The 24,931-nt window shown below is 39.6% G+C and overlaps 1 protein-coding gene across 3 annotated transcripts in view; it reads left to right on the forward strand.

Moving 5' to 3' along the window:
• The window catches only part of Chd2 (chromodomain helicase DNA binding protein 2), a 113,083-nt gene that overhangs the window by 26,288 nt on the left and 61,864 nt on the right, over positions 1-24,931 (forward strand). For all 3 annotated transcript variants that reach the window (XM_048434830.3, XM_048434831.3, XM_048434829.3), the window contains 12 exons: positions 521-582; positions 6,460-6,567; positions 8,781-8,921; positions 10,420-10,553; positions 11,187-11,412; positions 12,108-12,208; positions 13,894-13,938; positions 14,107-14,285; positions 16,881-17,005; positions 20,396-20,612; positions 22,872-22,961; positions 23,799-23,989. In XM_048434830.3, coding sequence (XP_048290787.1) covers positions 521-582; positions 6,460-6,567; positions 8,781-8,921; positions 10,420-10,553; positions 11,187-11,412; positions 12,108-12,208; positions 13,894-13,938; positions 14,107-14,285; positions 16,881-17,005; positions 20,396-20,612; positions 22,872-22,961; positions 23,799-23,989 — 1,619 coding nt within the window. The remainder of the gene's footprint in view (positions 1-520; positions 583-6,459; positions 6,568-8,780; positions 8,922-10,419; positions 10,554-11,186; positions 11,413-12,107; positions 12,209-13,893; positions 13,939-14,106; positions 14,286-16,880; positions 17,006-20,395; positions 20,613-22,871; positions 22,962-23,798; positions 23,990-24,931) is intronic.

The following is a 24,931-nucleotide window of genomic DNA, read 5'->3' on the forward strand; positions in this document are numbered from 1 at the left end:
GTGCCATTTTGCTTCATTTGAGGGAAGAAGCTGTCTCAGTGTGTTTGGCCTAGTGCTGTTAGCTCTTCATCATGATTCAGATGCTCTTTCAAGTATAAAGTGGATACATCAGCGGCAGTGCCGTTAAGGTGCACTCACTAAATTTGGTGTTTTATACGCTGTTTTAGATCTGCAGCATTCTGTACAGTTACTGCCAACACGTGGCTTTTAAAATTTATATTTAGAATTTATTCATCAGCCCTAGTAGGCACATTTGAAGTGCTGAGCTCACACGTGGCTGGCGGCTCACTGTGCTGAACATTATAGTTATAGAACATTTATGTGTAGAAAGTTGTATTTGATGTTACTGCTCTGGGTGTCTGAGCTAAGTATAGACTTGAGAAAGAAAGTGACATTGATTCTTTTTTTTTCTTTCAAAGCAAAAGAGTGGGCTCCACCTAGCAAGTGCTTAGGTTTCACTCTGTCTAAAATCTCACTGTGAACTAAAGTCTGTAATCATTTCCCCCCTCACACATTGAAGGCAAGTAGCGGGTCTGAGAGCGGGAGTCCAAAAAGAAGAGGCCAGAGGCAGCTGAAAAAACAGTAAGTCTTTCATGGGGGAGATGACGGCATCTGATAGTTGTGAGCATGTCTACATTTCTAGGACAATCTTTTTGTTCTGTGTATCCCAGATCTCTTGGTTTGGGTTACTGCCCTGCATTCCATATAGCTTCAACTTAAGTTAACTCAGTTAATTTTTTCTTGAAAGTAAGCATAAATAGCAAAGTAGATGTTGGCATATTTGGTAAGTGAGGACCAGATTTAACCTGGCCACTTCTCATGTTGACGTGATAAGGTTTATATTGCTTGAACATGTATTTGTTATGAAATATGTACTGTTGCAGTATAATTCTAAGATTATAGTTTATAGACCAGAAGATTTTAATTCTTGAGCTTAGATTTGAAATATTTTATAACAGATTATACTTTGTTCATTATTGTTATTTATTATTATTATTATTATTATTTTTTCTTTTGGTTAGCACTTGAGATTGAATTTAGGTCATCATACATGCTATAGGCAAGCACTCTACCATTGATCACACATGCTATAAGCAAGCACTCTACTATTGATCACACATGCTACAGGCAAGCACTCTACCATTGATCACACATGCTATAGGCAAGCACTGTACCATTGGATTAAACCCTTAGTTCTATGCTCATTCATCTTGCAAATTAAGTTTTTTCTTACAATTAAATTAAAAAGTTTTTTTTGTATGTATATGTATATGAGTGTACATGTGAAGGTCAGAGAACAGTTTATGGGAGTCTCATGTGGGCTTGGGAGATGGAAAACAGTTTATCATGCTTGGAGTTGAGAAACTATCTGCTGAACCATCTCACTGGCCTTGTTTATTTTCACACAGGGTCTCAAGTGCCCTAGTTTGTAGCTGAGGATGACTTTGAGCTCTTTATTTTTATGCCTTTCTTTTCCAAATCCTGGAATTACAGGTGCATACCATCATATATAACCCTTTGATTTATATGTAATAGTTCATATTTTTTTTCTTTAAAAATTTTTTAAAGATAGAATCTCATTTTTACCTGGATCATATGCCTTGCCTAGAATTCACTTTGTAGACCAGGCTGGCCTTGAACTATGACAGATTTTCTTGACTCTGCTTCCCAAGTGTTGAGATTACAGGTGTGTGCCACAAACCCTAACTTCAGGATAATGATAATTATTTTTAATTTTAATTTTTATTATTTTTGAGGCAAATCTTGTTTTATTGCCCACCCTAGCCTCAAATTTACAGTGATCCACTTGCTTCAGTCTGATGATGAGAGTGCAGGACCGTGGCACTTCCTGCTGCTCATTGTTGTCTTCATTGACCTTTGAGACAAAGGTCTCACTGTGTAGTCAAGGCCTTCACTTTCCAAGTTCCAGGATTACAAGTGAATCCCCCTTTACCTAGCTGTGCATTATTTCTAGTTAGAAAAATTCTGTGTAGTGAAAACATTGTAAGATTTTTAAATTACAGCCCTTTCCATTTCCATGATGTACTGTCCTTTAACTGTGTGTATTCTGTAGATCCTTTTTGAAAAATGTAGATGTCCAAAACTTAGTATACCAATTCAGGAATATTTTCCACTAAGGTCTGCAGTTACTGTTGTCTAATTATTGGGCAAATTTGAATTTCTTAAACCAATTTCTAAAATATTAATACAAATTCTGCCTGCTCAGCAATGAATAGAAGTGGTTACATTATATGTATATTTTAAAGAACTTTGTAGAGCAGTATTTAATTTTGTCTTGCCTGAATACACCCAGTTTCTATTGTGTTTTACAAACTGACTTGGAGTTGGAGACTGCAAGCTCTAAGCAGGGATGGCTTAGGTTTTCCTTGTGCTTCAGTCTCGTGAGCTGTGTGGGGGACTCTTCTGCTTTTTTTTGGTTGTTGTTCCTGTCTAATGTCTTTGTGGGATGTTTTCTGAAATGTCCTTGATCACATTATGGGAAGGCATCACACTTTGCATATGACTGGCACTCTGAGCTAATAACAAGTGTAATGAAATCTACTGTATGTGGGGATGTGAATTTGAGAGAGAGAACTTATTTGTTCATTTTCAATGTTTTTAATTGGGAATCTATCACGGACTTATGCCAGAATGAAACTGAGTCATTATTAGTCTGAGATTGGAATTGTTGGTGAAAGTATTCTGGCTTGGAGATATATGCTATCTAGAAGCCAGTTTCTTCTTTTCCTGATGTGTCTTTTAAGGAGAAAAACGAATTCTCTTTGGCACTTAGCCATTTTCAGTATAGCCCTTGTACCAATAATATCCAGGCCTATTATATTTAAAAGTGGCTTTTGCTCACTGCCTGCTTAGATGGGAGTCAGTTGTTTACGTTCCTCAGCCTCTCTTTTGTAATAATGAAAGTTGATGTTCCCAGGTGATTAGTATTTGAACTGCTTGTTTGTTTACATTACTTTGTAGTCTCATTACCTATATTTTGGTAGTGTTTTCCTCAATCCCCCAAATTTGGGGAAATTTTTGTTGGTGTTTCTTTTGTTAAGTGAAATAGTTTTTAATCAAATTCTTGGCTCTCTTTTTCTCTTAAATGTATTTATTTTATGTGTACTGGTGTTTCGTCTGCAAGTAAATATATGCACCTATGTATACCTAGTGTCCTTAGGAGTTCAGAGAAGAGTGTGTGCCTCCTCTGGAACTGGCGTTATGGATGGTTGTGAGCCTCCATGTGGTGATGGGAATCAAACTCAGGTCCTGTGGAGGAGCAGCCAGTGCTCTTAACTGCTGAGCCAGGTCCACGTTCTTGTCTATTAAGACTCCTCTTTACTGCAGTGGGACCTAGAGAGTATGGGTGACTGGGGAGTCTCCTTTGAAAAGGCACAAGAAATGAGCAATTTTACTTGTCTAAGAGCTGTATGTGTGTGGGGTCAGGAAATTGATGTTCATTTTTGCTTAATCCCCACTGCTTTTTTCTCCTTGTGGGGCATGCTGGCAAGCACCTGTAATCCCAGTTCTTGGGAGGCAGAGGCTGGGAGTAGTAGGTGTGTCTAGGCGAGCTTAAGGCCAGCCTTGTCTTCTTAGTAAGTTCCAGGGCAGGCAGAGGTGTATAGTGAGTTCCTGTTTCAGAAAAAACAAACCAAAACAAATATTTTTCTCTTTTCTTGTTCTTGAAAATTAAAATATAATGTGCCCAGTTTCAAACACCTGTCCCTCTGTTTGTCTATATATTCTGGAATGTATGAGCTTGACTGTAATTTTTCCTAGGTCTTTTGTAAAACCCCCCAAACGGTCCTGTATTACGTGCTTTACGGTATTATGCATGTAACTTCCGTGCTGCTACAGGTCTGTATGCAAGCCGGAAACCGGGCTGAGAAACTTAAAATCATACAAAGACACAGAAACAGAGAGACAGAGACATGGGTCACTCTTGATACAAGAGTGCCAAGTTTATTGTCCTCAGGGGAAGCTTATGTAGGGCTCTGGCCACTCCCCAGCTCTCGGATCTTTCAGCTGCAGACCCACCAGCCTGCCATCAGGATCTCGTGCTCAGAGCAGAGGAAAATAAGTTTTGCTCAGTTCACTCCAGCAGGCAAAGGGTCTGAGGCAGGCAAAGAAAATCAGGTGGGCAAGGGATCCATAGCTTCCAACGGTCTTTAAGGGTCTTCTATGGATTATGATTGAGACTAGTCTGTGTGAGGTTTGCTGTGCATGCAAGCAACTTTCTTAGTGGACTTAGTCTTCAAGGAAGAGCATCTCACTAGGCTTTAGACCAGTTGATTTGATCAGTTTTTTCCTTATACATTCCTGTGCTGGAAGAGCCCAAACTCTCCTGGTTGTATATAACTTTTTAATTTGACTAGGATACTCTGGCCTCAACATACACTTTCTCTTTTTAGTTTGCAGTATCCTTTGTCAGGTGCCTCATTGATAGTCTTAGCTCTAACCCTAGTGATGCCCTAACTGTAGTGGACCTTGTTGATAGCCCTGGTGATGCTCTAGATCTAGTGGGCCTCACTGTTAGCCCCTAGGTCAGATTATTTGACTCTGGATTTTCCTCATTGATATACTTTCCCCAGGTCCTTAAATGTCCATGTTTTTGAGACTTGTTCCTGGGAGTCCAGGTTTTGCAGCATGACTTTGGAGGGTAATGACTTTTTCAGAGTCCTAGGTCGACGGCTGACTCACATCCCAGTTTTTTGAGTGTTGGGGTCACTTTTTCTTCCATCTTCTTGACAATCAACTTCTATAACTTAGATTCCTTTAGTTGTTGTTTCTTGCAACAGGGTTTCTCTTGTAGCCAAGATTGGTTTTGAACTGGTCATTGCTGTCTTGTTTTGAGTACACTGTTGTGTCTCACTTCTTTGTATTCTTTAGCAAAATTTTATTCTAGACCTTGAGTAAGCAGAAGAAGCTAGATACCAGAGTACAGGTAGATATAAGAAAGTCTTTTTTGGTCAGGGGAGGTTTGGACAGGGATTTTCTGTGTAACAGCCCTAGCTGGAATTGGCTAAGTAGACCAGACTGTCCTCAAACTCACAGAGCCTCCATCTGTCTTTGCTTCCCAAGTGCTGGGATTAAAGGTTTGCATCACCACCACTTGGGGGAAGTTTTGATTTAAATATAGACTGATAGATGGAAACCAGTAACAGGGCTTACTGTCTAGTCTCTCTCCAAAAGTACTCAACGTGGTGACTCAAAAACTGATAGGACTTGTTCATTAGTTAATTTCATTATTTAACCAAGGCCATTTCTATTAGCTTTTGTATCCATCTCTGTGCAAGGAGTCAACGATTGAATATGACTAATGTACATGAAAGTGTTAGATTGCTATTTTATGAAAGGGTTGATTCTCCTCTTCCAAGCTTTAACTAGTTCAGGTGGAGCTGAAGTGGTTGTAGTAACTAATTAGTAACTCTTGCAGCTATTAGGAAGGGCCTCAGGAATCTGCAGATCAACCCCTTTTTGGAGCAATCCAGCACTGTTTTTCTTGACTTGACCTATGATGAATATTAATTTGACTTGGCAGTTCTGTAATAAGCATCTTTGTTATGACCTCTGTTAAGGGAACCCATGGGTACAGTGGTAATTGTTTTGTTTACAGAGGAACCTCAAGCTTGTGCCTGTCGGGTTTTTTCCTAGGTCTTTCATGCTTAGTAGCTATTACATACTTTGTTCACTACAGGTGAGAAATGACTTAGGTCCCTGTGGTGTTGTGGTTAGCCTTTAAGAGATTAAAGCTCTTAGAAGTAGAAGGACACCTACAGGTTATGACTCTTTCAAACCTTGTAAGATCTCGAGAAACAAAAGAACACTTTCCTTCTCTAATAATAATTCAAAACTAGGTCTTAGAAACAGAACAGTCTTAAATTGTTTAGTTGAGTGGCAGGTTCAGCACTGAAAATTTATTTAGGAACTGTTTCCTTAATTATGTTCTAAAGATTAATAAAACATTTCATACAGTCTTCAGGTGGACCTTAGTGGGAGAGTACTTGCTAGTCCGGCAAAATTCGTTCTTGTATTGTTTTCAAATACATTTCTACCCAATATCGGCATCATGTGTGACTATTACAATTCCGAGCTGTCTTGATTGACAGCTTTTGAGTAAGAAGCAAGCTCTTTTGCTACTTCTGATGTATGTGAAAGCTTAGAAATCTTTGGGGTTCAGACAGTGGTGAACAAAATAGAATGGGTCTCAGAATTTTTCTGCCCCAGAAAAGGTGGTTTGAAAATTATACTCATATTCTCCATTTATATGTTACCAGAGTTAAACTAGGAATAGATGGTATGTAACTTAGAAAGAGTAACAGAAACCAAGACTATAAAATATAATGTCTAAAATACATATGTTCTGTGTTTCAGATAATACGTTTGGAATTTATTTTTTGAGATCGTTTAGCTTATTAATTCTTAAAGGAAAAATTTGTTTTGCTTTTTTGATCACAGAGAAAAATGGAAACAGGACCCCTCAGAAGATGAGCACGAACAAGGCACCAGCGCAGAGAGTGAACCGGAACAAAAGAAAGGAAAAGCTAGGAGACCTGTGCCCAGAAGGTGTGCTGCCAGCCTGCCCCGTCTGCCTCTAGCTCAGCTCCGCTGGAGCCAGAGCCCTAATCAGCACAGATTGTCCTGTTGTAGAATTTGGATATCTGGTTTTCTTTGTGCCAGCCTGTATCTTTACCAAGTGACCAAGTGACTGAGCTACTGAGATCACTTTTAAGTATTTGCGTGGATGTGGTTCTGACTGGAGATACTTTTTCCCTCTTCATATACCATGGAGTTTAAACTAAATCATTTTATTATTAGTATATAATAATTGTAAATAGTAATGGATTTGCTCATTGCATTTTCATATATGTGTATCATGGACTCTGATCATATTCTCTGACAGTGGATCTTTGCTTCTTTCGTGGCAGTCTATTTAGGGCATGGTATATGCAACCATATCTTCTGCTTTAAAACATTAACAACAAAAACCAAAAAACCTCCCCTTTTTGTATGGTTAGGTTATAAGTTCTTTTTGGAAGAATTAATTCTTTGCTTGTATTTACTTTTTGGCTTTTTGAGACAGGGTTTCTTCATTTAGTTTTGACTGTCTTGGTACTCACTATGTAGCTCTTGCTGCTATCAAACTCATAGAGATTCTCCTGCCTCTGCCTCCTGAGTTGGGATTCAAGGCCTGTGCCACCATGCTTGGTGAGAACTAATTCTTAAGATGAAAATACTCTTTTTGGCTGGTCCAAAGCATATTTACTGCTTAATGTCCATAGCGTTAAGCAGAGCGCCTAATTGTATAGAGATGGGCAGAGGTTAAGAAGGCGACAAGTTTTAGTAATTTTTGGTGAAACATGGCAACTGATGACAGGTATAAGAAGGCAGAAGAAATTCACTGTGAGGCTCGAAGTGATTGAGGAGTGAGAGCACCGCCCATCCCTTGTTCTGGATAGCCTCGGGGACAGGACGTGACCTTGGTTAAGACAGTGTCAAACGAGCTGCTGTTATGCTCCTCCTCTGGGCTCAACACCAGTTTTTCTCAAGGATGACTAGACTCTGAGAGCAGCTTTAGTACACAGCTTATATTCTTTTTTGGTTTTTGAGAAAAGGTCTTACCGTGTAGTTCTGACCTTTCAGACTGGCCTTAAATTTAACCTCATTTATTTATTTATCTATTTATTTATTTGTGTGTGTGTGTGTGTGTTGGTAGGCCAGAGGTCACCTTTGGGTGTTGTTACTTAGCTGTCTACCTTGGTTTTTAAGAGGATTTCTCACTGGGACCTGGGCTTAGTGATGAGTTTAGCCTGGCTGACCGGCCTAGCCCCAAGGTCCTACTGTCACTACCTTCCTGATACTGGGATTACAAATGCATGCCACTGTGCGTGTGTGGGTTTTTTTTTTTTTTTTTTTTTTTTTTTTTTTTTTTTTTGGTGTGTGTGTGTAGATTATGAAGATTGAACAGGTCATCATGCTTGTGTGACAAACAGTTTACAGACTGAGTCACCTCCACAGTCACAGAATATACCTTCTTTCAGTATTGAGTAGGATGGGGTAAAATCACAACCAACACTTCCTTTCTTAATGGCTTGAAAACTCATAATAGTTTTTGTTGATGAACATTTATCATTTATAGTATGGTAATAGTATTAAATTTGAATCCTAGTTATGTGAATCATTCTCTCTACAATAATTCTATTCTTATTAATCATATCACCAAAACATTCTATATCTTTGTTTTGAATTGTCAGTAAAAATGTTGTGAAGAATATTATGTCTTCTATTTGCATAAATGCTTATTCAATGGCCCAGTTTTATGCCTAGGCCAAAAAAAATCTAAAATATTTTCTCCCTTGCCATTTGCAGAAAAAAATTGTCAACTCCTGGCCTAGTGCCTGTCCTTACCTCATCATGGAAAGCTTGAGTTTCGTCTCCCCGAATTCAAGCTCTCAAGATTGACATGCCGTGCTCGATTTTAGTGCATTATTTGCTGATCATTTTCTAGGGTTCATTAGGTAGGCAGGAGAAACACATCTGTGGGAGTGTACGTTATCTTTTTCCCCTTGCTTTTCCGAGAGTATCTTGTAGTGGAGGTTTACTTTGAACTCCCGATCCTCATTGTGTGTGCTGGAGACTCCAGTCTGATACCATGCCTGGCCGCCTTTAGTGAGTTCTCTCTGTGTGCCACTGCTCTGAGAAATGCCTGTATGTAGGTCTGAAATAGCCACCAAGTGACAGAGTTAAAGCTTTGCTATTTCTTTCTCTGTTTATTTTAGAACAGTGCCTAAACCTCAGGTTAAAAAGCAGCCTAAGCCTCAGCGTGGAAAGCGGAAAAAGCAAGAGTCTTCTGATGATGATGACGACGATGATGAAGCTCCCAAAAGGCAGACTCGACGACGAGCTGCTAAAAATGTGAGGTCAGTTGTGGCCTGGGAGGTCTTTGTTGACGTGATGGTAATGACATTGCTGTTTAGACCTTGACTTCAAGTTTTAGATAATGTGATTGACAGGTAAGAAAATCAGCCTGAACAGGACACAGTAGCACAAGCCTTTCATCCCAGCACTCGGGAGGCAGAGGCAGGTGGATCTCTGTGAGTTTGAGGCCAGCCTGGTCTACATAACTTGTTTCAGAAAGGCCAGAGATACACAGTGAGGCCTTGTCTCAAAAAACAAAAAAGGACATAAGCCTCTGTGATAAAGTTGTTTTCAGAGTCTAGCCCAGGGGAGAAGGAGAGTAACAGCAGTGCATTTGACACTGCCCCAGCCGAGGTCACATCCTGCCCTGGTGGCTATCTTTCTGATGTTTCAGAACAATGGATGGACGGGGCTTTCACTTCTGAATCACTCCTGAGTCCTACTGTATCTACTGACATTTGGGTATAATAATAATTATTATTATTATTGTAGGATACGAGGCATTAATTGATGCTCAAATAAAGTAGAATATATTCAGATATGTTCTTTGTTTAATCTAGAGAATGTGAAGTACGTTTACTTTGAGAACAAATATATCTTTCTTTTGGTCTACTTAGCAATGTGAAGCCGAGCACTAGAGATATTAATTACTTGTTGGATGTTTCCAATTGATAGTTAAATGTAGGGCTAGACTTAATGTGCTGGTGTTTAGCTTAGCTCATTTTCTTACCGTGTTATCTTGTATCTTGCTTTATGTTTCTCTATTATCATTTTGTTTTGTTGGAGATTAAACCCAGCACTTTGCTTATACTAGGCAAATACTACTGAACTGTGTCCCCTTGTATTTACTGTTTATGTGTGTTTTAGTTGTAAAGGCTTTATTTTGTTTTTCTTTTCTTTTTATGTTTTTGATGTAATTTAGGCTAGCCTGGAACTTACTATGTAGTCAAGACAATCCTGAAATTTACTGTGTAGCTCAGATCAGCCTCAGATCACTTCTCTGTGCTCAGTCTCTCCAGTTCTGGGATTATCATGGCCAAATACATTTTATATTTTATAATTCAGAAGTATGAGTTTGAACATTCTCATCTGTTTGGGTCAAATTAAATTTCATTTTTTTTTGTCATTGGGAGATAAAATTGCATGATTGAAACATTTAATCTTAGGAATTTTTTTCTTTTGTCTGAAATAATAGCAATTTTTCTTTCCTTATGGATTTTCTTTTTTCGTCATAATTTAGATATTATCTGATACTAAATAAAGGGTATCCTTGTAGATTCCTGTATCTTGCTCATACGTGTAGTATGAGCTACTTTAGTTTGTGGACTTGTGTGAGTGATTGAAATGGAACGAGGGAGGTTTTGAGCCATCGACTGGAAAATCTGTGAGTAATTTGTTGGCGTCAAAGAGTGTGGCTCTTATGTACGCCAGTGCTATCTGTAGGGATATGTAGTTCTGAAGGTACAGTCCCCTGCTCATTCAGCATTATTTCTCACACAGTTACAAGGAAGATGATGACTTTGAGACTGACTCAGATGACCTCATTGAAATGACTGGAGAAGGAGTTGATGAACAGCAAGATAATAGTGAAACGATTGAAAAGGTCTTAGATTCAAGACTGGGAAAGAAAGGAGGTTTGTGTCTTTGGGAAGCAAATTATTCTCTGGATTTTTGACACAGGGTCTCTGGTAGCCTTGACTGGTCTCCAGTTTTCTATATACTCAGCAATGACTCCCTGCCTCTGCCTCCCAAGTTCTGGGATTACAGACGTGTACTATCATTGGCACTGTCCACAGTGCTGGCAGCTGAACCAGGCCTTGGTGCTCACCTCCCTGCCACACTCCCAGTCTGGTTTACTTGAGGGTAAGACTTAGCTTTGGGGAGGTGAGTAAGGAGAGGAGGTTTTGATTTCTTACTCTGTTCTCAGAGGAAGAGGTCTGCTTTTTTAGGCAGTCATACTGAAAAGGAAAGGTGCTGTTGTTTGATTTTTAAGGTGTTTGCAGATTTGCTTGCCTTCACCTGCAAGTTTGCGCATGCTTTAAGATAAACAGTAGCATTTTTGGGATATTTAAAATTACTGGACCCATCCTGTGTTGCAAGTTGACTTACGTATTGTAATAGTTATAATTGAACAGTAAGTTGACCACTTATTGTAAGTCAGAGGCATTTGGCTTATTTAAGGAGAGATTCTTATTGGCAATTGCTTTTTTCGCCTGGTTTCTTACATTTCCTTTAAAGTTGACCTAAAACTGCAAATCCTTTTGCAGCCACGGGGGCATCTACCACTGTGTATGCTGTTGAAGCTAATGGAGATCCTAGTGAGGCTTTTGAGCCTGAGAGGGAGGAAGGTGAAATCCAGTACCTTATCAAGTGGAAGGGCTGGTCTTACATCCACAGCACATGGGAGAGCGAAGAGTCCTTACAGCAGCAGAAAGTGAAGGGCCTGAAAAAACTGGAGAACTTCAAGAAGAAAGAGGATGAAATCAAACAATGGTATGCTTCCTGCTGCGGATTCAAGTGGTGTTTTCAGTCCATACGGGAAGGGAGGTTTTTAAATGTGTGGAGAGCAGTGCTCTCTAGGATTTCATCTGATCAAGGAGTGCTGAGCATTCTACAGTTCTGTTTCTGAAATTGTGACATGCTGACAGTGAATGCTTTCATGTGTGGTTACTAAATTCTCAAATTTAACAAGAACAGCTGGCTCATGGAACACTTGCCACATTTCCTTTCCTAAGTATGTTGTTTGATCTTGACAATAAAATTGTGAGATTTTTGTTTGTTTCGTTAACAGTTTTGTAGATGGGAGAAGTGACTGCAAGTGAATCAGTGACTTGAATTTAGACAGCTGTATGTAGAGCCAATCTCAGAACATGTTGCTACTTTCGTTTGATTAGGCTGGGGTGGCTTATATGTGAAAGTTAATAGTCTAGAGCCCTCTGGGTTTTGATACACTTGAAATTATTCTTGGTTGTAATACAGTTTGTAGAAATAATGGGAAGTTTTTTTGTTGTATTTTCCCTTTTTTTGGTCTCATTTAAACATCTCAGACTTGTTACTATTGAAGGTTACTAAAGGGACATCTGGAAGCAATTAAGTTTACATTTGTACTTAGAACGTTTGCTCTGATACATATGTGTAGATTTCTAAGCTCTAACTGGTATATGCTTGTTTTTTGGTTTTCTGTCTAGGTTAGGGAAAGTTTCTCCAGAAGATGTTGAATATTTCAATTGCCAACAGGAGCTGGCCTCAGAGTTGAATAAACAGTATCAAATAGTAGAAAGAATAATAGGTAAGTTCTTGGAAATTCATTTTAGTCATGTATAAACTTGGAGAAAATAACCTAGGCTTTAGGATTATATAAATTCATAAGATGCATTTTATAGGTTTACTTTTTGAGACTAAACAGAGGCCTGTATTTATTTATTTTGAAGGGAGAATTATTTTTTGCTTGTAGATTTGGGTGTGGGGAATGAAAGTTGGAAGTGTCAGGGATGCTTGGCTTGCAGGATTTCCTAAGACAGTATAGGTACTGTTCACTGAAATGGAAAGATCAAGGGAAGAACTGATTTTTGGATTTGAAATCAAATGCATTGGTTGGTAACTTCGTTGTTATCTAAGAGACAAGTATTATTTGAGGACTCCAATGTGTATTCATGTGGTGACTTGGAGGTTATATTTAGGTATTGTTGATATATTGGTAGTACTTAAATTTTGAAATGTACTGAGACAGAGAGAGAGAACACACATTGTATGAAGAGAAAGTCTGAGAACATTGTAGCCTGTTTTCTGGAGACCGAGAAGGAGTAGGCCGTGAGCTAAGAGTGATCGCTGCCGTGGAAGTAGGTGTGACTGACGTGGAATAGTGCCTCGGATTTGATCCTTAAATTGGGAGTAGCGCTGTCTGGCTTCAGGGAAATGGCAGCAGGAAGTAATTGTTGGCAGAACAGGTCTGCTTGAGGGGGCCTTAGGAGAGATGAGAGGTGGTTTTGAGTGTAGACTCAGTGATGCCTTACTTTAAAAAGTAACAGAACCAGTTTTTACTCTTTCAACTAGAAGTTCTTTGTTTTGGGAATTACTTCATTTTTAAAGCTTGTGGAGACGGCTCCAAAGCAACACAGAGAAACCCTGTCTCGAAAAACCAACCAACCAACCAGACAAACAACAACAACAAAAAAAGCCAAACCAAAACAAAACAAAACAAAAAAACTTGTGGAGAATGAACCTGTAAGACTAAAAGTTAAGGCTTTTCCCAGTTGCTTTATTGCACCTCTAAATGAGGAGATCATTCTGTGAAATAGTATGTCATTCTGCTGACTGTGCAAAGTCTGTGCCTCAAATGCTCTTTTTTGTCAGTGATAGACACTGAAAGCACATGACATTTACAACTCTCCAGAGCCCAGCACGCTTGCCTTAGGAGACGATGCACAGGAAGTCTTTCAGACATTCACCGATGGTGGCCGTGGAATTTATTTTCCATCACTCATTGCTGTGGTTTGTTCGGTGTCTTGCTGACCCAGAAAAGGTCTTCTATTTATTTGAACCCTTATACTTAAATACTTTTAATGTATTTGAAAAGAAAAATAACAGAGTACTAGGATGAGAGTGTGACACCCAGGCTAGAACAGGCTTCCTTTAACCAATGGAGAATGAGCACACGTTCTTACTTGTAAAAGCTTTTTTTATTAAGCTATTTATATTTTATATGTATGTGTTTTGCCTGCATGTATACCTGTGCACAAAGTTCATGCTTGCTCCTGAGGAGGCCAGAAGAGAAGGCCTCAGATCCCCTGAGGCTGGAGTAACAAAACTTGTGATCTGCCTTGTGGGTGCTGGGAATTGAATCTGGGTCCTTTTGGGGAGCAGCTAGTGCTCTTAACCCCTGAACCATCTCTCCAGTCCCTTACTCGTAAGGTCTGTTTTTTCTTCTTTCTTGGTATATTTATAACTTTTCTGTCTTATTTTATATTTGTTTAGCTGTGAAGACAAGTAAATCTACATTGGGCCAAACAGATTTTCCAGGTGAGTAACAATCTTATATTTAGTGAATATTCAATATTTATGAGCACATCGTGATTTGATTTGCAGATTTATAGTTTTGCCACATGGTGTTTATTAGTTACATATTTATAAAGAATATCACTTCTGTTAATTTGATATTGTCTGATAATTTTTTTATTCATGATATAGCTCATAGTCGGAAGCCCGCACCTTCAAATGAGCCTGAATATCTCTGCAAATGGATGGGACTGCCTTACTCAGAGTGTAGCTGGGAAGATGAAGCCTTGATTGGAAAGAAATTCCAGAATTGTATTGACAGCTTCCACAGCCGTAACAACTCCAAAACCATTCCAACAAGAGAGTGCAAGGTTGGCCATTGTTGGCTTTTGTGTTTTTATGTTTTATAGTTTTATTTATTTACTTATTGAGACAGAGTCTCTTATGTTTCCGTGGCTTTCCTGAAACTAACTGTGTAGATCAGGTTGGCCTGGAACACACAGAGATCAATCTGCTTCTGCAACCTGACTGCTGGAATATATATATGCTGAGTGTGGTGGCTCATGGCTTTGATTTATATATTTATTTTAATTTTGTGTGTGTGTGTGTGTGTGTATGTATAAATGTATGTGTGTATTTGTGGAAAGGTACTATAACCAAAGGATTAGCTGTATAGGTATATAGAGCAAAGCAAGAATGAATGATGACTTAAACGTAACATTAAATACAAATGATTACTGCATGGACTGGGTATATAGCACAGTTAGCAGACTGTACTTGGAATGTGTGCAACCTTTGGGTTTGATTGCCTAACATTACACAAAACTGGGTTTCATTGTGCATGCCTATAATCCCTGGGTTCTGGAGGTGGAGATAGAGGAGTCAGAAATTCAGGGTCAACCTTGGCCTTGGAGTGAGTTCAAGGCCATCCTGAAATATACTTTACTTGGTGCAAAGTAAAAAGAAAGCTAAAGGAGAGGACTAGGGGCTGGAGAGATGACTTAGAGGTTAAGAATACTTACTGGTCTTGGAGAAGATCTGGGTGTGGCTCACAGCAGCCTGTGACTCCAATTCCAGGAGATGCAGTGCCATCTTCTGACCCCTGAAGGGTCCTGCATGCATGTGGTACACAGTAGTGTATTTTTTTTTTTTTTTAGAAATTTTTAAAAACACCCCCCTTTTTTTTTTGAAAGAGAATCTGTTGTATAATAACTTTGCTGCTTTCTATAATTTGCTACTTTATAGAGTTAGATATATTATTAGAAATTTTTGAAAATAGTCATTTTAAAATAAACAGGAAAGATGTCTCTGAATATTAAATCAGAAACTGAATGTACAGGCTTTTTATTGTCAGATTGGTTGTACCAGTCTTTCTCCATTTTTGAAATTTGTTGAGATCTAGAAGTATGCTTGGTTCCTTGGACTGCCTTATAGAAGGTGAAGTTCATGTTAACATCAGTCGCGTCTGTGAAGATCAGCGTGTGCTTGTGGTGGAGAAGCCGTGGTCCGAACAGAGAGGAGGTGGAGGCCACGGCTCTGGTGGGCAGTGAAGAGGTTTTCAGAGGAAAGCAGCTAGTGCTTACTTTGCCTCTGCTCGGAAAAGTGGATTGGTGCTTAATAGCATACAAGAAAGGGCTCTGGGGCCTGGAGAGTTGGCTAAGTGGTTAAGAGCAGTTGTTGTTCTCGCAGAATACTGGGCTTCAATTCCCAGCACCCACATGGTGGCTTACAACCATCTGTAACTTCAGTCTCAGGGATCCGACACCCTCTTCTGACCACCTCAGGTACCTAGCACACATGTGGTGTATATACTTACATGCAGGCAAAACACTCATATACATAATACAATAATAAAATAAATCTATGAAAAACAGTGTTAAAAAGAGCAAAAGACCCTAGGATTGACTTCCCATGAAGAGTACCAAAAGAATTTTGTAATAGAAAACTCGTGGAGCTGAAAGTATTGCTGAGCACATTTCCTTCAAAGCACGCGTCCTGACTGTGTTGACGGAGGTGTGACTTGACTATCCTGCAGATTTTGGGACCTTTCAATGTAGAGGGCCAGGTTGTGATCAGCGTTTTATTTGAAGGCTTCAGATAATGACAGTGAGTAGGAGACTAGAGCCAGAAGATCCATCGAGTAATATGTTACAGAAGTCGGTAACTGAAGACTGCATGGAGGGCCAAGTAGCCGAGGCATGGGACGGTTGTGTTTGTCAGCAGTAGACACATGGCTAGTGTGTAGAAGGTGAGCATGAGGAGCCAGACTGTAGTCACTGTCCCCTTGCATAGGAGAATTGAGTTTACTAATGACCACACAGTTATGGTGGCCGTTCCCATAACAGAGAAAGGCACCTTGCAGAAAGACATGAGGAATTCATCTTATAGATGTACACATCATATGTGTAGAATTTGAAAGTCATGAGTAGAGAAACTTACATAACTTTGAATGCTTCATTTGCGCCCCAAATGGATTTGACTACAGAATCTACGTTTTGTGTAAGCAGTAGACTTGGCTTAGAAGAATGCAAGTTTTCAAACCCCCAGCAGTGGAAAGTGCAAGTTTTCTTTCTGAAAGCTAGACTCACAAGGTTGGGGACTCAATGTAAGTGGGCTGAACCTCAGAGTTCCCAGTTACAGTAGTTGTAGGATTACTTGTTCAGCATTTCTCAGTGACAGACTTCCAGAGTGTTAACGTGTGCGCCACACAGTAAAGGATGAGAAAATACGGAGCTAATTTATGCTCATAACTTTATCTTAGAAAAAGAGCAAGTTATTTAGAAACACTTGACTTTAAGATGAATTCTGAGAACAGAGAGTACTGGGATGGGGTAGGGTGGGGTAACTATTCATATTTAAATTAAGCTTTTTTTGGCGTAGAGTACATAAAATATGGCTAACATTGTAATTTAAGAGCAGGGGAAAATGTTTCTAAGACGTAGGTTTTGTTAATTTTTGTTTTTCAGGCACTAAAGCAAAGACCACGATTTGTAGCTTTAAAGAAGCAGCCAGCATACTTAGGAGGGGAGAATCTGGAGCTCCGGGATTATCAGCTAGAGGGTCTCAACTGGCTTGCTCACTCCTGGTGCAAGTAGGTAGAAGATACGGCTAGATTGTTCTCCACTGTGTTTGGCTTATTTTTATCCTAAGTTATGGGGACCACTTAGGCTTTAAGAATTTAAGTGATTCAAGATAAACATGGTTCCTCTGTCATTATGTGATGCGCATGTGAGAGCCTTCTTTAGTGCCAGTGACAGATTCTTCTACGCATACCTTTTTGTAAAAGAAATTTCTACACACACAAAAGCACATTCACATAAGAACACCCAGAGCACGCACGTGAACACACACACACACACACACACACACACACACACACACACACAAAATGTGTTTTCCTGCATGTATGTCTGTCTAACACTTGTGCCTAGTACCCATAGAGGCCAGTAGAGGGTATCAGTATCCTGGAACTGGCGTTAAAGATGGTTGTGGGCTGCTTTGTGGGTGCTGGGAATTGAATCAGGTTCTCTGGAAGAGCAGCCAGTGCTTTGAATCACTGAGCCATCTCTCCATCCCACCCTTTCTTTGTGTCTTCTTTTTTTTCTCCCTGAGACAGGGTTTCTCTCTGTAACAGCTCTGGCTGTCCTGGAACTCACTTTGTAGACCAGGCTGGCCTTGAACTCACAGAGATCCACCTGCCTCTGCCTCCCAAGTGCTGGGATTAAAGATATGTACTTCCATGCCTGGCTTGTGTCTTCATTTTTCTTCCAGGCGATGGTTTCTAGTTACAGACACATTTACAATTTCCCAGGTGAACCACCTTCAAAACTTATCTTTCAATTGAATGTAGTGTTTAAGACTCTGAAGAAAATCCAGTATTTGAGCTTCAGGTTGTATGAGAAAGTGTATTTTAGCTGCTTAAAACCTTAACCCCCCCACCCATGCTCCTGCAGGCAAACCTAATTAATTGCAGTGGCAGTCATATAGACACAAATAAACAGATAGGAAAGTACGTAAGAGACTTGGGAAGAAGGGGCTTGGTTTGGTGGAGGGAGTGTGGGATAAGAGGAAAATGGAGGGATTGAACAAAGAATATTATGTGTATGAAATTATAGAGCAAATACTAAAAAAAAAACCAATTTTCCTTTCAGAAGATAATAAGTCCTACTCTTTTTAGGGATCAGTATGAACTTAGATGTAATTAAAGAGGTTATATGAGCTAGCCCTTTTATTTTACGATTGAGGGTTCTTAGGAGCCAGGATACCATGATCTTTCTCCAGCGTTGTATAATATTTGCTGTACAGTCATTAGGTAGTGGTTTTGTTTTTTGTTTTTTTTTTAAAGAGTGTCATTGTGGCTCTGACTTGCCCTGGGACTCACTATGTAGACCAGGTTTGCTGAAAACACAGAGATCTGTCTGCAGTCTTGGCAAATTAAATGCCTTTTTCCTGTTCTTCTAGTTAGACATTAACTTTTATTTTTTCTTTCAGTTCACTGGTTCACTAGTGAAGCATACACACACACACACTCTCATACATACATACATACATACATACATACTATAGTTCATTTGGGACAGAAAGACTTTATGTTGAAATACAGTCACAGTAACATGAGCATAGCTAAAGGAACAAGGACTGGGCTGCTTGGGGGGATGTTGATAGCAGCTTCTCTCCAGGCACAGGAACAAGAATACAAATGCCTCAAGTTCTGTGTGCTTCAATCCCCACTTGTCAATATTTATAAGATACAGATAGCACAAAGACCCACCCACCCACAGCTCCTGAACAGCCTCGAACTGTCAGCACTTACCCGTCTGGCTGTACCTTGTGCTCTTCTGGTTTCAAACCAGGTGTACTGATGTTTGCTATACTTCCATTGACTTGTTGAACAGCTATAGTTAAATCTTCCAGATGTCAGAAAAAGCAGGAAGGGAAGAATGACCAATACCCCTTCCTAAAGTAGGCTGGGCAGACCCCTCCAGAGGGACTGTCAGCACCTTTATTCCCCTCCTCAGGCTTTGCCGGCAGGAAAGAGAGCTGGTTTCTGCAGGGAAATGTAGTCCCCTACTACAGATAAAGATGCAAGCAGGAGCACAGCAGAGTGGCACAGGGATTGGGTTATGCACGTATTCTGATTCGGTAAGGACCCACATGAACTGCAGTACCCCGAAACAGCATAAAGCCACAAACAACAAGCAAATTCAGAGCTCTGAGGCTCCTTGGCAGACCCACAACTCTGATGCTTGGGGAGATCTAGAACCTCAGCTAAATACAGGATGATCTTTTATAAGTTTGCTTATATTGCATGTGTACCTCATATGTTTGTATATATATTTGCATGTCTGACATTGAAGGAATCCTATCTTCCCTAATATGTGGGTTCTGGAGACTGAGATTGGGTAGTTAGACTTTGTGGCAAGTGCTTTACTCTTTGACCTTTCTCATTGGCCCTTGAAGAGCCTTTCAAAAATGTTTACAGATTGTGCCGTACATCAATTTCTAGTTTCCTGACTACTTTCTATTTCCCAAGCATACTTTCCTAACCTTGCTCATTTTCTTCATCTAGTTTTCTTTTTACATGTGTACAATTGAAGAAACAAATGTGGAATCCAGCCCATTTCCTGGTTCAGTGTCTCTTAGACTGCCCATGAGCACTTGGTCAGTCTTCAAAGGCTGGATGTACTACCTTTCCTACTAGCTCTTCAAGGTGGAGGAAGAGTGCAAATTCCAGATCAACCTGCACAACACAGTGGGACTTCATAAAAAAACAAAACAAATCCCTCAGAATCCTGCACTCTCTCTTGAATAGTCTCTCGTATGTGCACAAAGAACACACAGCAGGTCTGGAATGAGCTCCAGAAGTCTAGACTGTGACATAGTTAAAACAGTTCCACTTTGCCTAGAGCATATAAGGCCCTGAGCTCTATCTCCAGCACTTCAAACAAACAAAAAACAAGCCCTTCACAACCTGCATCAAGCAGGTCTATAAAACAGTAGATGTGGTATTGGACAGTCAAGTGGAGCACAGTGGAAAGGGGAGGTAATGTGAGCAGAGGCAAGTGACTCCTGGAATTAGCATTCAGCAGCATGCTGATAGCCAGTTTCCTTGGTTTGTATATTGTTGGACCAAGGGCTACATACTTGTGTGCATCTATGGTAGAACTTATCTTCACTGTTAGGGATAGCCTGTGGTAGACAAGATAATTCGAAGCCTTACATGTAAGATAGAAACAATTAGAGGAGTCTTGTGTAATCTGGATCTTGAATATTCTTCCAGATAGATTTGCCTGATCTGTTGTTCTGTCTCCTGCTTTCTTCCTTATTTAGGAGGTTTAAGTCATTAAAAATGAAGGTGAGGAGAAATTCATTGAAGGGTCACTCTGATGCCTTTCTCTGCTGGTATTGTCAAGTGTGTAATTGGTGCACATACTGTTTTCTCATGAACTAATAATTTGTTTGTGTTTTTTTCTTACTGCAGAAGTAACAGTGTAATCCTTGCTGATGAAATGGGCCTAGGAAAGACCATTCAGACCATATCATTTCTCTCCTACCTGTTCCACCAGCACCAGCTCTATGGACCCTTTCTTATAGTCGTCCCCTTATCCACCCTCACTTCATGGCAGAGGGAGTTCGAAATCTGGGCCCCAGAGATTAACGTGGTGGTTTACATAGGTGACCTGATGAGCAGAAATACGGTGCGTAAGCAAAAGGAGTTGAAGTAGCATGTGTGTTAAAAATGTATTTTAGAATCGACTGAAAATATTTTATAGATGTATTAGTGAACTCTTGAGTAAAATCATTCATACATGCTGGGCAGTGGTGGTGCGCACCTTTAATCCCATCGCTTGGGAGGCAGAGACGGGATCTTTGTGAGCTCAAGGCCAGCCTTGTCTACAGAGCAAGTTCAAGGACAACCAGGGGTGTTACACAGAGAAACCCCGTTTCAAAAAAGAAACAAAAACAAAATCATTCACACTGTGTACTATGGGCTCAGTACTTGGAGGTCTGTCAGTGCAACTCAGATATTTTTTAAAGCATTGAACAAGGTTTATACTCCTTTGTTTTAAAACAGCAATAATTGCATGGGAATCTTTTAGTTAGACTGCACTGTTTTCTCTCTGATTTTACTCTTCTTTCTGATTTTTCTCTTCTCTCTTCCTCCCTTCTCTTTTCCCTCCTAGTGTCTGACTGTGTAGCTCAGGTTGGCCTCTAACTTGTGGCAATCCTCCTGCCTCAGCCCCTGAGAGCTATGATTATTGGCATGCAGTACCACTACTAGTTTGATCTTTTTATTTAAAATTACCTTTTCTTATGGAAAATTAATGTCTTTGCTGTCTTACCCGAAATGTTATTGGGAAGACTTGAGTTCTTAGAATTTATTTCCCAATCTCTTAAATCAGTTTGTTTTCATAAGGAAACAAGAAAGAAAGAAATAAAAATCAAGGAGAACAATACATTTCTAGGCTTGCAGAAAAGAGAGTTATTTGGTATCAAACAATGCCTTGAACATCATGAATTTAGCACATGGTGATGTAAAGTTGTCTTTGTTTGGAATTTTTTTTGAGAAATATGATTTTTTTTGACCACCTACTATATGCTAGTTCTTGTGTTGGGTGCTTTTATTTGTATCCCTGTAATTTTTGTGATAGTTCTCAAAATTAATGGCATCAAATATCTGACAGACTGCTGAAGACTGCCCAGGAAGTCTGTCTCACCCTTGCTGTTAGATGACTAGAATGGAGCACTGGAACCTTAGCTCACCAGACACAGTTGTGCCCTTCTAGGTGAGACTGCTTGTAGTAAGAGCAGGTCACCAGGAATCTTTAACAATTTACAGAAGTGCTGTAAACACATTTTCATGGGTTCAAACTTGTTTTTATTGAATGCTGTCATTTTGTTCACACTTGGTTAGAGCTGTAGCTCAGTTGATGGACCCTAGCTTGCTAGACCGTGGGTTTGATTGCCCCACCCTGCAAACAAAACAAAATGAGAAAAATCATTTGATTATAAACTATATTAGGCTTTGGTGCCATAATTTTGACTTTCTAAGACATAGTAGTTCTTAGTTCTTCTAATTAGTTAGTTCTTAAAGGAGAAGGAAGCGCGTGGGAATTTGATTTGTGACAGGTACCCAGTTCTCCTTCCCTTTAGTCTTTGGTGGTAATCACCTGTAAATGCTCATTGTCTCGAGTTCTGTTTTCTCAGTCAACACACCATAAGACCTTTGTCAGTAGGCATTGTGTTTGCTGAATTTCTGGTCATGTTTCAGAATGGATTCATTAGTTTTCCAGTTTCTTTACATTCTCAATGTTTTTCTACTTATATTAAATTCTATTTTTATTCTGTAAAATTTCTTTTCTTGAATGTATCCATTGACTATGATTAATGAAATTTCTGGCGTATAATTTGTCACGTTTTAGTAAATATCACTGTATCTAAGGAATAATGGAAATTTTATTTTCTTAAGAACACTTCAGGGGTCTGGGAAAGCCCTCCATTATTGAGTTCAAGTGCCCCAAGGTTTTTTTTTTCTCCCCCAAGATGGGGTTTCTTTGTGTAATAGCTCTGGCAGTCCTGAAACTTACTTTGTACACCAGGTTGGCCCTGAACTCCGAGAGGTCTGTCTGCCTCTGCCGCCTCAGTGCTGGAACGTTACATCAAACCCAGCAAGTTTCTGAAGTTCGATTGTTGGGAAATGCTTCACACTCATCAGATCTTTGAGGGGTGGTTTAGTTTATTTGAAAGACTAATGATTTTCCTGCTTAGTGCAACATATTGATTCAGACTCACTTTTCAATGCTTGAGTTATTTAAGTTTCTTTAGAGTACATAGGATATTTATTCAATTTTTGTGAGACTTTTATTTTTGTCATTTTTATTCCATCTATTATAAAACTTGTTAAAAGTTTGGAAGTCGAAATTGTGTTTTAATTACTATTTCTTTTCTTCTAATAGATAAGGGAATATGAGTGGATTCATTCTCAAACCAAAAGGTTGAAGTTCAATGCACTTATAACAACATATGAGATCCTCTTAAAAGATAAGGTGTGTAATTAGTAATAAAAAAGTTAAATCTTGGGTGCTGAAGAGATGACTCAGAAGTTAAGAATAAGAACACTGTCTGCTCTTCCAGAGGTCCTGAGTTCATTTCCCAGCAACCACATGGTGGCTCACACCATCTATATGGAAATCTGCTGCCCTCTTCTGGTGTGCAGGCAGAACACTGCATACATAATAAATAATTAAATCTTTAAAAAAACAAAGTTAAGTCTTGCCCATGTGTGTCATACTTCAGTAGTGGGGACTGTGCTTCCTACTTGTCAGTCTTCCGGCTTTGTTTAAAAAGCCAAGCAAAGAAACAAACTTAAGATATCCCTCAGATACTACAATTGTGAGTAGAAACCAAACCTCACAGTTGAATGGGAGCTCACATTGCCCAAGTCCAGTTGAGCTGAGCTACAGTGTAGAGACTGGAGAGCCTTTGCTAAAGTTACTAAGTGGTAACTGTTTTTGTATTCTATTTGGTGGTGTTGTGTTTTCTGTGTTTCAGGGTTGGGGTGGGAAATAGGCAAGAAAATAGTCTTGCAAAGACAGAGTCCTATGAAGTTTTTGTTCTGTTTTGTTCAGCATAGTTTTCATCCTCTTGCCGACGTGGCAGTAGTGGTTTGTGTCAGAGACTCACAGTGTAGAGGATGAGGTACTCTTGACTCTGGCCATTGCTAGAACAAACAGAAGAATCCTAATAGATATTAAAGCTGTGAAGAATAAGCGTGTGCACCTGTGTATGTCTGTGACAGTATTTATGCAGAAATGCTTCCATGTGTAAGCACTGTGGGTCCCCTTCTGACCTAGTGGCTCGTTCTCTTCTGTTTTTTACTTTAGACCGTGCTGGGCAGTATTAACTGGGCCTTCCTGGGAGTAGATGAAGCCCATCGGTTGAAGAATGATGACTCTTTATTGTATAAAACTCTGATTGATTTCAAGTCCAGCCATAGGCTACTGATCACGGGCACCCCTCTGCAGAATTCCCTCAAGGAGCTTTGGTCCTTGCTGCACTTTATTATGCCGGAGAAGTAAGCTCCTTTCTGTTTCTTTCAAAAGGCGCTAGAATGTCTGATTGCAAATGTTTCCCCCCCTTTTTTGCATTTTTGAAAAAGGGTCTAATGTAGTCTTGGCTAGCCTGGAACTAACTATGTAGACCAGGCTGGCATCAATATCGTAAGAGATGAGCTTGCCTCTGTCTCCCAAGTGCTGGCATTAAAGACTGCACTGCCATGTCTGGCAACTTTTTGATGTTAATAGACTTAACATAACTGATGGCATGGGGAGGCAAAACATTTATCTGTGGCAGAAGCAGCTGTATTGTGGTCTTCTATAATAGAGTGATAAAAACTGAAGAAATTAGCCTGCAAAGGAGGACTATGTAATTGCCTACCAAAGGTTTGAATTATTTAAAGCATTTGGAAAGTAATTATTAAGACATATGAGAGTCAGATGGGATAGTGATTCTTTTTGTACCTAATCCCAATACTTGGGAGGTTGAAGCAGGAGGATTAGGAATTCAGTGCCAGCTACATAGTGAGTTTGAGGCCATTCTAAGCTTCATATAAGTCTGCCTCAAAAAGTATAAAACAAAACAAAAACTGAAAAGCCGCATGAATGAAGTATATGGTGTACATAGTCTGACATGTCTTAAATTCTGTCTTTGCTAATACAAGCATTAGTTTTAGTCCTTACTCAAATCAACTTGTTTCTTACAGGACTTTGGCTTATCTCTATTATAAATTATATAGTATAGATATGTAGTATATATATTCATTCTACAGTCTTAAATTGTCTAGTGGTTCTCTGTGGCAACTTAGATGAAATCTAAGTTCCTTCCTCTAGTGTGAAAGACTGAACTGAGCTGGATCCTGGCTCATACTGACTCTAGCACTTGTTCCATTACTCATTATGTATCAACCTTTCTCGCCATCTTTCTGTCCCTTCCACATGGTATTCCATTCCTACTGTGT

Source organism: Myodes glareolus, chromosome 24 (assembly GCF_982192425.1).
Source record: "Myodes glareolus chromosome 24, mMyoGla1.1, whole genome shotgun sequence".
Classification (NCBI taxonomy): domain Eukaryota; kingdom Metazoa; phylum Chordata; class Mammalia; order Rodentia; family Cricetidae; genus Myodes; species Myodes glareolus.